This window comes from Amphiprion ocellaris, chromosome 2 (assembly GCF_022539595.1).
Source record: "Amphiprion ocellaris isolate individual 3 ecotype Okinawa chromosome 2, ASM2253959v1, whole genome shotgun sequence".
Classification (NCBI taxonomy): domain Eukaryota; kingdom Metazoa; phylum Chordata; class Actinopteri; family Pomacentridae; genus Amphiprion; species Amphiprion ocellaris.
Window position 1 is genome coordinate 28,356,117 of NC_072767.1, and position 12,914 is coordinate 28,369,030.

The window sequence follows — 12,914 nt, forward strand, 5'->3', positions numbered from 1 at the left end:
TCCAGCAATATTCTCTTTTATTTGATGCAAACCTGCACAAGCCTGAACTTGGTGAATATACTCATGCAGAGATAAAAGATGTGTTACAAGGTTCAGTAATAGCACAGTTTGTCTGTTTTTACGTTTAATTTAAACTTTTCTGGCATAAGAAAATGCACACTTTGTTCAGTACAGGATTTCCTTTAATCAATAAAACAATGAAAATTTAAAAAAAAACTGTGCTTAGACAAATTACACAGTGATCTGAAGTGACACAAGTGCACTCAATTTAGTTTGGTCAGCTTTTCCTCTGTGATTTCCTCAATACGGACTATTAGACTCTCCATCAGGTCAAATGTCACCAGTGCACTCTGCAACACCTGAAATACAAGAGAATAGTCAGCTTGTTGTTCATATAGATTCCAGCACCAAAATTCACATTAATTGATAGGAAAGAGAATTTTCTGTACCTGGTGCTGGACCTCTGGGGACATATTGGACACTTTCTCATGTTTTATTGTTATGCTTCTGACTAATCTGTTGGATCTAGCAGCATCTCTGGCTTCTGTATGTGAGGACAATGGAGAGTTAACAGCATGAAATCAGATTATTGTACTATTTGTCCAAGGCTCTTTCAATGTCATTTTTTCCACACAGATTAGCGGCTAATTCCTACCTTTTGCTTTTAGCTTTTGATCCTCCTTCAGTGCTTTCAGCTCAGAGGAATAATATGATCTTGATATGCTGATACACACACGCAGCATTTTTAGGTATTCGTCTTTGATCCTGCACAGCTCTTCCCACACATCTACCTGAAAGCAGGAAGAGGAGATGATGAGCGTTCCGCATTAACCAGCCTGGCTGGCAGACATGTAGTGAAAGTGCTGAATTAGACTGACTTACATTGCTTCTCAGTTCTTTGTCCCTGATAAGCACATAGCGTAGAAGATTCAGACTCTCCATTATCCTGGACAAACAAAGACAGAACATTTCTTAGTGGCTCAGTGTGGATGAAGTGTCCAAGTTCTCACACTGATAGACTTTTGTCTTGAATCTCACATTATGAGTATTCACAGAGGTCTGTCACTCAATTAGATCAGAGCTTCTTTGTTGTAGTTATATTTTTCTTTATCTAAATTTACATTAATATTTATTAAATTTGGGCTTATTTTAGTAGTGGATATGATTTTCCTTGTATCTTGCACAGGTGGAAATACACAAGAGATAGCTATATAGAGCTGGCATTGTGTGTACACATCAGTCACAACGTTAAAGTGAATTTTCAAATATACATTAATAGTTGCTAGTGGCAAACTTCTAGTGTAGACCTATATGTAACTAATGAGCAGGCCTGTCTGTACATTAAACCCTTGTTCTTCATACTTACTTGTCCATACTGTTGAGTAAATCTGTCTCAGCTCCTTGTGGTAAACATAGCACCAATCCCAACAGCGGGAGAAACTCTGTTCCCAAGAACCACTTATTGGCGTTTCCTGGCTAGAGAGGGGTTGTCATAGATTGAACATGTTTCGATAAAATCCTCACATCAAACTGTGCATAAACCATAAAGATGCAGGTCAGATATATAAGTGAGATCATTTTGAGTTCTTATAAAACTAGTAACGTGATCTACATCTATCAACTATTATCTCACCTTCATGGAAAATTCTATTTGGTTCCTGATGTTCTTGACTATGTAACTTTCCACTCCTGCATGGCTGCTGGTTTTTAACATGCACCTGCAAATAAAAAAGATTAATAAACTTAAATTGTTCAGTATCAGGTAAGATCATCAGCAGCAAATACCAATAAATGCAGAAAAAAGGATTTAGATTAGAATATAGGTAGATGACAAATTGAGTATGAACAGGTTTGTATTAATAAATTATTATTTAATTGAAAACAGTAGTGGTACATTGATTAGGAACACATTCAAAATATATATGTCATAAAAATAAACCAGAATGTGATAACATTCAAAATGTGCAAATATTTCACACCTAAAAAGTTTATAAATGTATATTTTGTTTTCATTACCAAGTCTCACCTGAAGAACTTGTGCTTCGCTTCGGCATCTAATTTATTGATGAATAGCCGGAAGATCTGTAGTCCTGATTCTCTCTGGAAAACAAAAAAGTCAACAAACTCAGGTCTTCAACATTGATATCGCAAATAAAGAATATCGTCCTCTAACTGTGCGCTCACCAGATGCTGCATTGGGCAGTCAGTGAGAAGTTGCCGCAGGTTCTGTGAATTTCAGCAGAAAAGAGCTCATTGGTTAGTCAAAGTACTCTGATACGTCACTAATTTCATTTGTAAATCACAATATTGTCACTGCTCACTCATACTTTGGTCACAAGTTATAGCTGTTACGAGTAGTGATTTAATGCTTTACGTTTAATTAAAATAGTTTTAAAAAATTTGTATCCCTCGGAACTCCAGGTAGTTTCTGATCATTTGTTGCTCCTGTTGAATTTTTACTCATTATAGGCTAATTTTTAAACTGTAAAATATAGTCTTACACGTCTATGGAAACAGCACAACCATAGTTAGAAGTAGAGAGAACTCACAATCATGAATTTTGTGCAATATAACAAGATAAACAATCACGGAAATTCAACTTTTGTTTTTCTTTTTATGGGAATTTTTAGCATTACATTAAAAAAAATCAGAATCAGCATGTACAACATTTTTCCAAGTGTCCAAAAATGTTTCCAGTACTGGCAGGAAAAATGGTACCTACTGCTACTGTTGGTACTCTAATACTTAGATTTTTAATTTGCTTCGATACTTGCACAGCCTGCAGTTCATCCCAGCTAAGCCAGTAAAGACAAATAAAACCAGAGCCTAAAAGCTTAAATTTGGCAAGGTTTTCCCGTGGAACAGCATATCTCCAATGAGTAATCCATGTAGCGGCCCCTTGGATTCATTCAGCAAGAGGCAGAGAGTTTCAAAAGGTTGTTGATCTGTTCTCAGTCTCGACCAGCACGTGTACCATAAGCACCGTGAAAACTACAGAATTAAACAGAATACAAAATGCCTCACTGTAGTATCACAAACAATTCACATATAAATCATGTTCACATCCAATACAAATAAACGCAACTCATCTGATATTAATGCATATTTAACATTTTCATACGCCGTTCCAAGGGCGCTAATTTAAGTGTTAGCCATCAGCTAGCATGCTCTCCAGCTCGATACACACACACACACACACACACACACACACACACACACACACACACACACACACACACACACACACACACACACACACACACACACACACACACACACACACACACACACACACACACACACACACGTCGCTGTTCAGAGCTACGAATACAGGATAATGAGGTAAATCACAATGTAAACCTTTCCTTAATACAATTCAAACAGATAAATGTGATGTGTAACTACTGTTTTTAGACAGCTTTTACCGTTTCTCCAAAGATGCGAGCACAACGTTGTTTAGACAAAGAAACAGGAAGTTCGGCGTCACAAAAACCGCAGAAGAAGAAACGCGCGCTTAACAAAATAAAAGCGGAACAGACCACAAGGTGGCACTGCAGGACTACAATGTCTTCTTAATACATAAACAATATTGTGCAGGAGAATAATAATACAATTTATCTGACATTTACAGTCCATGAACTATCGAAAAAGTGAAAATCTGATAATTCGTTTTTATTGTTTCAGGTTCAAAAAAATTATGTAGTTTGGAAAAATTGCTTTGTCCATTTTTCAGAATAAGTATTTGGCTCTGCTGCTGCTAAATGCTCCACTATGGTGCTGGTGGATAACTGTGTCCACCTGCTGTTTGGTGCTGTCCAGGATGTGTTCTGTTGTTTAAGCTTTTCATTTGAGAAAAAAAACAAAAAACAAAAAGTACCTGCCTACAGCTGATAATAACACTATGCGAGCAACAAGATTGAACCAAAGCAGTAAAGTTGCTGGCTGGGCACCTAAACAATGAGCTGAAACTCATTATGGTGTTCTGTAAAGCTGAGGGAAGCTGCAGGTTCAGTTCATAATTTTTTGTTGATTCATCACCACGAGCATCTCCTCTCATATTATTTTCACATTGTGATTTAATAAGCAATCAGAGCCATCTTAATGGAGCTTTTAAGACAGTAAGACTAAGTTAATGACCTGCCTGTCTTACCTGTGATACACTGTAGAAGCTCTTCTGTTCCAGTAGACTCACTGGAAGGCTGTTGTCCTGTATATTCTCCAAGCTTTTTGAAAACAGTGCCTGAGTAGAAATACACAAAAATCACCCCAGTTTTCTATTTCCACACTTTCTATAATGTATTTTCTCAGATTTTTCTGCATATCGATGGGGACTTACCAGTCCTTTGAGCAAGTAAGATTCCTTTTTGCTGTCAAAGTAACAAATATAATAAGACAATGTAAGACGCCGATCATCGTAAAACCAATAACTTGTTAGCTTCATATTGTGTTGACAGCATACCGACTGAGCAAGTGATTGATGTATTCCACGTTGCACTGAAGAACAAATACGGGACTGGACAACAGGAATAGCAAAGCAAATGTTACTGTACAGCCACATTTTATGCAATATATGTCAGTGAATATGCAGCATTAGGATGACCAGACAATGGTTTCTTATCTCACCTGAACACTGCTGGGAAGCTGTCTATGGTTATGAGCTGGACAAACAGCAGATAGGCCAGACATGCTTTTGACTCATTGGTCTGACTGCTGTCCATCATGGTGCTTTTCCTCTGAGAGCTGAAGAACAGAAGCCCTGAAAGAGGCTCTTTGATGGCAGGTAGAGTGACCTGCAGTGGGACATTTAAGGATTGAAACATCTTCTGCTCTTTGGCTCTCTGTAATGAACAAGGTAGGAGTGAATACTTTGCTCTTACCATTATGTCGACTGCAAAGAGCCACAGCGGCGATTTTCTGTCTCGGTTCAGTTCGGCTTCAAGCAAAGGTTCTCTCAGGCTCCTCATGCAGCTAAACAGAGAAAGCAGTCAAGTCATTTGCAGCCTTTTATTGTTAGTGCTTCAACTTCTTTATCTGCTTGTAAAAGTAAAATTACACATTGCATTGTTAGCTTTTTTTTAAATATCCCACACTATTGAAAAAAACTAATATTTGGAAGCTGGGGTGCCAAAAACATTCTGTAGAGTGATGGAAATCATATCTCCTAGATACATTAACCCTCTTAATTAAAATGTGCTTTCTTGCCTTTATTTTCCATGAGGTCTTGCTTATAGATATTATACATTTTTGTAGTGGAAACTTCTAAAGTTATACCAGGTATCTCACTTAACAAACAAATCTTTTGAAAATGTTGGCATAAATCTTCTTGTTCCATTAATTGCCATTTATAGTGTCTAACTTTAGAAATGTATTCCCAGTGTTAAACTTAAATTAAACCGTCTTATGTGTTGAATTAGAGGGAAATATTTGTAAAATTAAGATAATTTTGTGATTGAATTATAACAGTCTTTATATGTAAATAAATATATGTATGTTTAATGTAATTTTACATTTGACATGGAAATTCAGACAAATTTTACTGATATCTTCATGTCTTGTTAAAAGACAGAAGAAAATCAATAAAAGCAAAAGAAGTTACATAAAATTAGAATATTTTTTACTGTGCAAATTAGATCTAATTAATGATATATTTGAGTTTGTTCATAGTCCAAATACTGGAACTCCAACAAAGAAACAAAAATACATGACAGCACGAATCAGAATCAGCACAGATTGCTGGATTATATAGAATATATGGTAAACATCTGCAGGGAAGTCTTTCACTTTCAACAGTTTCAATTTCAATAGCCCTGAAAGTCCTGAATATAATACCCCTATGCATTTATCACTAATAGCATCTCATTACTTCACCTTAAACATGAACAAAAATGAGCACAGAAACCTACAACTTCAGAATCTCCGTCTTCAGCTCCTCGTCTTCAGCTGTGGTTCCTTCTTTCCTCTTCACCTCCTCTATGAAAGGCTTCGTAAACGCAGCCAAGGCGGTGCAGCAGCAACACAGACCCAACTCATCAGCCTCCACCTGCTGCTGGCTGTAAGGCACAGGCAGCCGGGACACCTGCCTCTGTAGAGCCGACAGAACCAACCCCACGCTGGCTGCCTTCCTCTCATCCAGGCGGAGCAGGACTTTACGAGAAACAGTTACCATTATTGTCCACTAAGGGGAGCCAATTACCATTGTTTGAAAAACTGCATTTGCTCGAGCATCAGAAGACCATCCACAAACACAAACAGAAGCAGTGTGTGCAGTCAGTTTCCAGTTACTTGCGTAGACCTAGCTACACCTAAGAGTAGGTTAGAGCAGTCCTGCAATTACACCTGCCTTCATGGAGGTTATATTGGGTGCTTTTCTTGGGCTAAATTTAACTTCCTCATGTCTTTCCTGCACCTCTGAACTGGTGGTTTCCCGTCCACCATCATGGAGGACTGAAGTGCACCACAAGAATGTGAGAAGAAAGGAGGCTCCTGGAGTGGTGTTTCATAAAGTCTGTGAGAGTTTGGCAAGACAGGATTCAATCATTCTACATTCACACATTTTATTCTCACGTACTTTGTGGTGTTGTGATGCTACAAAACGCCCTGTCAACGCGTGTGTTAAATTTAACACTTTAGAATGTATACTATGATATTGTTGCAAAGTGTTGGGGCATCACACATTGTTGCTTTTCTTATTATTACTAGTGTAATATTATGCATCTATCTGGTTTATTGTTGTGCAGATAACAATATTGCAAGTAAATAAAGTAATCATAAAAAAATACTTTAAAGAAATGTTAAATTGTGGTTATATCAACAGGAGTAATACTACTACTAAGGGGTTATGTTAAATAAATTATACATATCTAAATTCATGTCAAAGATACCGTGAGGCGTTGAAATTGTTCTTAAATGAGAGTCTCTGTTAAATTCCTGCCAGTCAGTTTGACAGCTGTGCAGCACATTATAATTAACTGACATTGCTTAAGCCTGTCACTATGGAAGGAAGGGTTTCTAATTTTGCAGCTTTAGTTCCTCCATCCTTGCATCTTTCTCACATTCTCACTGGGAGGAGCTAAGATTTGAAAGAGGGGAGCAAAGAGACACGTCAGCTTATTGTTTGACGTTCGTCATAACTGTTGTAGGGTGGTGTTGATTTGACCGTGCTGTCATTTTAGAGGATGTAGTGCTTTTAGATGGTATTGTATTTTACAGCCAGGCGCGGCTATTGTATTGAACATTGCATTCGTATCAGCGAGAGGAGGCTAATGAACTGACACACAACTACATCTGCTTCTATGTGTCCATTGAGCTGCATGATTGATAATGTTCATGGACATACTGGGGAATATTAGCAGTAAGGGATTAAAGCACAATATGTTGTAAGAGTTGCTGTAGGCCTTTATACAGTGCATTATGTCCCTTCTTTCTTAAATGTGATGAGTGTGATACTTAACTATTTCAATTATTGCTGTTGTTTAGTTTAACCTTTGAACTCCAAGTAGTTTCTGAGTGTTTTTTTTTTATTTTTTTTTATCCTGGCACAATTTTACTCACTGTGGCCTCATTTTTTATTGCAATGTCAAGTCCTTCACCTTTAAGAAACAGTGAAACAATGACTAGATGTAGGGAGAAGTCAGAAATGTCCTCAGTGCAGTATAACAGTTATAATGCCACAAGTCATTTTTTTTAAAAAGAAAGCTGAACTTGTTACATTTTTTTTCCTTACAAAAAATGAGAAAACTTAGCATCCATGTTTTACTAATTGTGTTACCAGCAGTGGAAAAATGGTGACTTTACATAGTGTAGGTAATTTGCTCCCCTCATATGTGTCTCTGCTCTCTGTTAACACAGCCTGCACAGCTGAAAAAGTCTTGAAATTTTGTCACATGACTTTCACAGCCGAGTCCTGAGTCCAGACCTGTTTAGTGAAAGATTTCTGGTAAATCTTTAAATTGCACATGTAGAATAATGTTATTTTGATGAAATATCATGATTTTAAGATTGGATTTGGTTGCATTATCTGATCATCACCGATGAATGGCTTAAAGATCATCAGAAAGTTGAAAATGTAAATATTCATTCTGTTTTTCCAGTTTCTGACGCCAATAAATGGTTTAATTTTGATCATTTCAGAAAAGAAAAAAAACAGTAACATACCTTTTAAACCTTCCTGCAAGTTTTGGGGTTCAGACAGTTAAGTGCTTTTTGCATGAATGTCTTTAAGAAATCACGGAGATAATGAGCGAATATAATATCTGATCTTGCCATCAAAGCATTTTAAGGGTTCAGCAACTCATTTTGTACAATATAAAAGGGTAATAGCTGTTACTGCACTGCCTCTCTGTCGGAGTAGGTAATATCATGTATGAAAAATTGTGTTACCTGTTTGAAGATGTGGAATCAAAGCTAAGATGGTCTCAGAAATTGCTCCTGGATCAATGTCTTCAATTACTTGAAGTAAGCTGTTCAGGAGATGATTTGGGCTGCAGGTCTAGACAACAGAAATGACATTTATGCGCTTGCAAAGGAAGAATGTTTCATTGTATAGATAAATTGTATCTACCTTAATCAGATGTGTGATGGCAGCCTGGCAGTGGTTAACATTCTTCTTTTTTTTAACTGCTTCATTTACAAGAGGTGCCAAGAGAACATGACCCATAGACTTCATGATCCCCTACGTGCAAAAAACATACATCATCAGTAAAGATCAAACGAGACCATGTTGGTGTGACTATACGGGCCCTTCCTTTCCATTCGCATGCGTCACTGCATAAACAGGTGCATGCAGCGACAAGTGCAGTTTCACAATTACTTTGCAGCAATCTTCAAACTGCAGCTTAAAGTGTGACCTGCCTAACTTAAAAACAAACACAATAAGGAGCGATGGGAAGGGCAGATTTGAATGTCTCCAAGGTGGTAGAGCTGCAGAGTTATAAATCTCAGTGCCTACAGTGAGTTAAACTAAACACTAGATGAATTTCCTAATCATTTTCAAAAGGTTTCCGCAAAAAAAAATATGCAGTTTGGTACTTTAGAGAGAAAATATAGAATTCTATTCAATTATATTTTTGTAGCGCCGGTTCACAGCATCTGTCATTTTATAGCACTTAACATTGTAAGATGAAGACCTTACAAACTTTATCATTATTATTATTGTAAAAGTATTTATTACATAGTTCCCTAGACTCTGCTTTCCCTTTGATGAGTACCAAAAATGTGTCTGTTTTCTGAGATATTTTTTAATTTTGCGGAACTTTTTCATACATTATCTACATCAATGAAATTACAGATGTCGTTCAAGTATGCTACGCACAAAAAAGACAACATTTTAAAAGACTACATAATCAAATAATTAAAAACAAATCTATTTTTGTGCTGAACTGTGATAGATGAATGAGGCCAGGTAAACTGACTGCAGATACTTTAAACAATGCAAACATCATGAATGTAACTGCAGTTTGCCTTGGCAGATGTTTCTTGTACCGTTCAAAAGTTTGGGGTCACCCAGACCATTTCATGTTTTTTATGAAAACTCACTCTTTTATCCATGTGCTAACATCATTGCATAAGGGTTTTCTAATCATCAATTAGCCTTTCAACACCATTAGCTAACACAATGCAGCATTAGAACACAGGAGTGATGGTTGCTGGAAATGTTCCTCTGTACCCCTATGGAGATATTCCATTAAAAATCAGTTGTTTCAAGCTAGAATAGTCATTTACCACATTAACAATGTCTAGACTGTGTCTTTGATTAATTTAATGTTTTCTTCACTGAAAAAAGCCTGCTTTTCCTTCAAAAATAAGGACATTTCTAAGTGACCTCAAACTTTTGAACAGTAGTGTATTTGTAAATCAAAATGTCTCTGACTTCACAACATTTGAAGAGGCTGTCAACAGATTCCTTTTCTTTTTAGTCCCATTATTATCAGTACATCTTATACATACTCTGCCTTTTGAAAGTCAGGGGATTTCTCATTTGATAATCAATCATTTGAATCCCTTGAGACAGCTTTGCCCCCAGAAAAGGAAAGAGTGGGAGATGACACATGCTTCTAAAAGTACGCTATGCACAACTGCATGAAGCGTGGAGAGATGGGACAACCAAGGGCACTTAGAGGAGCGCTGTATTGAAGAGGGTTATCAGTGGAGCGAGAAATCTGACTGAATATCTGCTTGTTTTCTCTCCACACCTCCAGGTCAGGAGGCCAGCGCGCACAGAGCAGTGGCTGCATCTTAATGTTTAGCATAGCAGGCTAGCAGGGAAGTGGCTGCCGTTCGCTTCAGTAGATACCTGTGTCTGTGCTTTTAGTGCTGTATGACAGATTAACACAGTCAATCTGCTGTCACCTCAGTGAGGTCTAACTACTGCAGTACCAGTGAGGACAGAGCTGGTTGGCCTCCGTCAGTGGCTGAACACAAATACCTGGTTTTTCTCATCCTGGACGAATTGAAGGAGTTGTTCACCGTCGCCTTCAGCGAGACATGCAGATGCCAAATTCTTGAACAGCTGGTAGTCATCAGGCTTCACATCTTCTTCCTGAGTGTCTCGCTAAGTACAGAATAGAGGTTTATCACATATTGTTTTATTGTATTATGCTCCCTGTAATAAACCATATCAATTTACCCTCTGACCTCCAAGTAGTTTTTGGGCATTTCTTTTGCTCCTGTCACATTTTTACTCACTGTGGGCTCATTTTTCACTGCAGTGTAAAGTTCTGCATTTCTATGGAAACAGCACAACCACGGCTAAAGGTAGAAAGACAAAAATGGCTTCTGTGCAGTATTACACAGTTATAATGCCATAAATCTAAACTAAATTAAAGTTGAATGTCTTTAATTTTTTTATTTAAAATAACAAGACAAGAAAACATGCCCAGTATTTTTCCAAGTGCCCACGGGTGCCACCAATACAGAAAAAAATGGTGATTCTACATGTAATACAGATATTACGGATTACGTATTATAAACATTTTACTACTTTCAGTTTGTTCCATGCTTTTCCTATCTGTTCTGCGTGAACACATACTGCAGTTCAGCTGAAAATGTAAAAAAAAAAAATTGTCATGTGACTGTTTGTCTTTAATGGCTGTAATTTTATAGCCAAGTGTGCAGAAGTCGTTTTTTTTTCCCACAAAATATGGTTATTGTGAAGGACTTTTTTGGCACACTTTAAATGAAACATTTAAAATATAGTGATTTTGATTATATATCACAGTGTTAAGCTTAGATTTGGTTAAGTTGTCAGATGGAGTGACACCTTACACATGAATTTAAAATCCAATGACTCCGTCTGCTTTTACAGTTTCTGGCTCTAACGATAGTGTAATTATGGAAGAAAGATAGCATGCCCATCAAACCTGCTGATTTTGGGGGTTTAGAGGGTTAACTGAGCTTCACCATGGGTTACATGAGTTTTCAGTTTTAACTTATTAGATAAATGAACATGAGATAAAAAGCCTGTTATCACTAGATGTCAGCATGTTTTCATTATATTCTCTGCATAGACCATAATACACAAAGAATTATTTAAATACCCAATTTTTCTGACATGTCTTCTGTTTTAGTTTGAAAGGTTGCAATAGTGGGTGAGGTGAACAGCATGAGATTCATCGTAGACTGAGCCACAGGTGTCCAAGAAGTAACTAATTTATCAAAGCAATTTTTCCCTTCAGTTTAAGGCCATACCTCCTGCTATCAGTAGGACAGGTGATCATGAGCACGACGGCCTCAGCTAAAATGTAATATAGTGATAGAATATCTGTGGACTTACCCATCTCTGGATTATGTCATTCACCTGATCTTCATTCATCGTCAGCATCTCCTCAGCGCTCGCAGTCAATCCTATTATCAATATGCCTTTATTACCCAACGCACCACAATAGACGCTGTGGCAGCTCTAAGAACCAGTGTCAGCACTCAAATCAAAATGGTCCAATGTGTAGCTCTGCTGATGCCTCAAGGGACAGAGAGAGATCCAGTCTGTAAAGAATCCAGACGTAAACCTCTTATCTCCCTTTGTGCATGACATGTAATAGGATTAAACCAGAGCACGTCTATGTGGTTGCAGAAAATGTGGAACTGTCTGGAAGGATCGGGGCGAGTCAGGCTCGTAGTTCACGTAAAATAATTAGTGCAGAAGTTGTCACTTTTTTGGAATGATTCCAAATTTGACATTAAATATGTCACACCAGAACACCCACTGTGAGTAGTTTGTAGTAACACTTTGTGCTCATCATGTGTTCACACATGCACTCGCTGAAGTTTTGCCCTATTTCCTGCAGTGTAGGTGGGGATATGACATTTGTGTACCCTTTGACCAAAATAGAAAGAAATATGAATTTACATATTGCCATAACATCTGATTTTTTAAAAAATGTTTTTCAACTCTTTTACTTTACAATTAGCTCATCCTTTGTCTTGGACACAAATCTGGTAACCTTTACATGACTGCTAACCATTTTTCAAAGCAGGCTATGATTATTTCATGATTATTTTATTATTGAATTATATTTTCTCCACCTTTCCAGCAGCTGTTGGTTTTCATTCACCTCACCAGAGCCTTTAAATCATGTATAGTTTTAAAAGTAGCCCGTCTTTGGTAGTTTGTCCATGTTTTTTTCTTGGCTCCTGTGGAAGTTGACTTTCTGAGCTGTCTTATTCTCAGTCCTTATCATTTTGACCCAGATAAAATCTTACACCAAAAGGTCATCTGTGCAGGAAAAACCCTGTTTTCTCAGTTAACATTCTGTCAAAACAGTAACACAAGTGCAGATCAGCTATGAGAAAAAAAAAAATAGTTAGCCTTTTCAAAAATAAAAGAAGTGACTTTCACGCACATATCTCAAGCAAGTCTCTCTCTAAGCTTATTTTAATAATTTGCAGATATTACTGCTAAATAATGGCTCCCTGTAAGA

The 12,914-nt window shown here is 37.3% G+C and overlaps 1 protein-coding gene across 1 annotated transcript; it reads right to left on the bottom strand.

Moving 5' to 3' along the window:
• LOC111579960 (glomulin-like) lies at nt 1-11,984 on the bottom strand. Its single transcript, XM_035955919.2, has 18 exons — nt 11,771-11,984; nt 10,424-10,549; nt 8,561-8,671; nt 8,380-8,488; nt 5,904-6,144; nt 4,878-4,968; nt 4,624-4,790; nt 4,460-4,513; nt 4,337-4,367; nt 4,151-4,240; nt 2,185-2,226; nt 2,027-2,100; nt 1,634-1,718; nt 1,367-1,476; nt 883-946; nt 656-791; nt 450-544; nt 1-359 (listed from the first exon to the last, which is right to left on the bottom strand). The coding sequence occupies exons 1-18, from the start codon at nt 11,816-11,818 to the stop codon at nt 264-266; spliced, it is 1,770 nt and encodes a 589-aa protein (XP_035811812.2). The 5' UTR covers nt 11,819-11,984; the 3' UTR covers nt 1-263.
• Between the last annotated feature and the right edge of the window lie 930 nt (nt 11,985-12,914).

Excerpts from the sequence above, each read along its gene's own strand:
- LOC111579960 (XM_035955919.2), bottom strand. The coding sequence starts at position 11,818 with ATGCTGACGATGAATGAAGATCAGGTGAATGACATAATCCAGAGATGG. Across the intron at positions 6,145-8,379 it reads GATTCCACATCTTCAAACAG|TCCTGCTCCGCCTGGATGAG; the intron begins GTAACACAATTT and ends TTTCTCGTAAAG. Across the intron at positions 4,368-4,459 it reads ATCAATCACTTGCTCAGTCG|CAAAAAGGAATCTTACTTGC; the intron begins GTATGCTGTCAA and ends TTACTTTGACAG.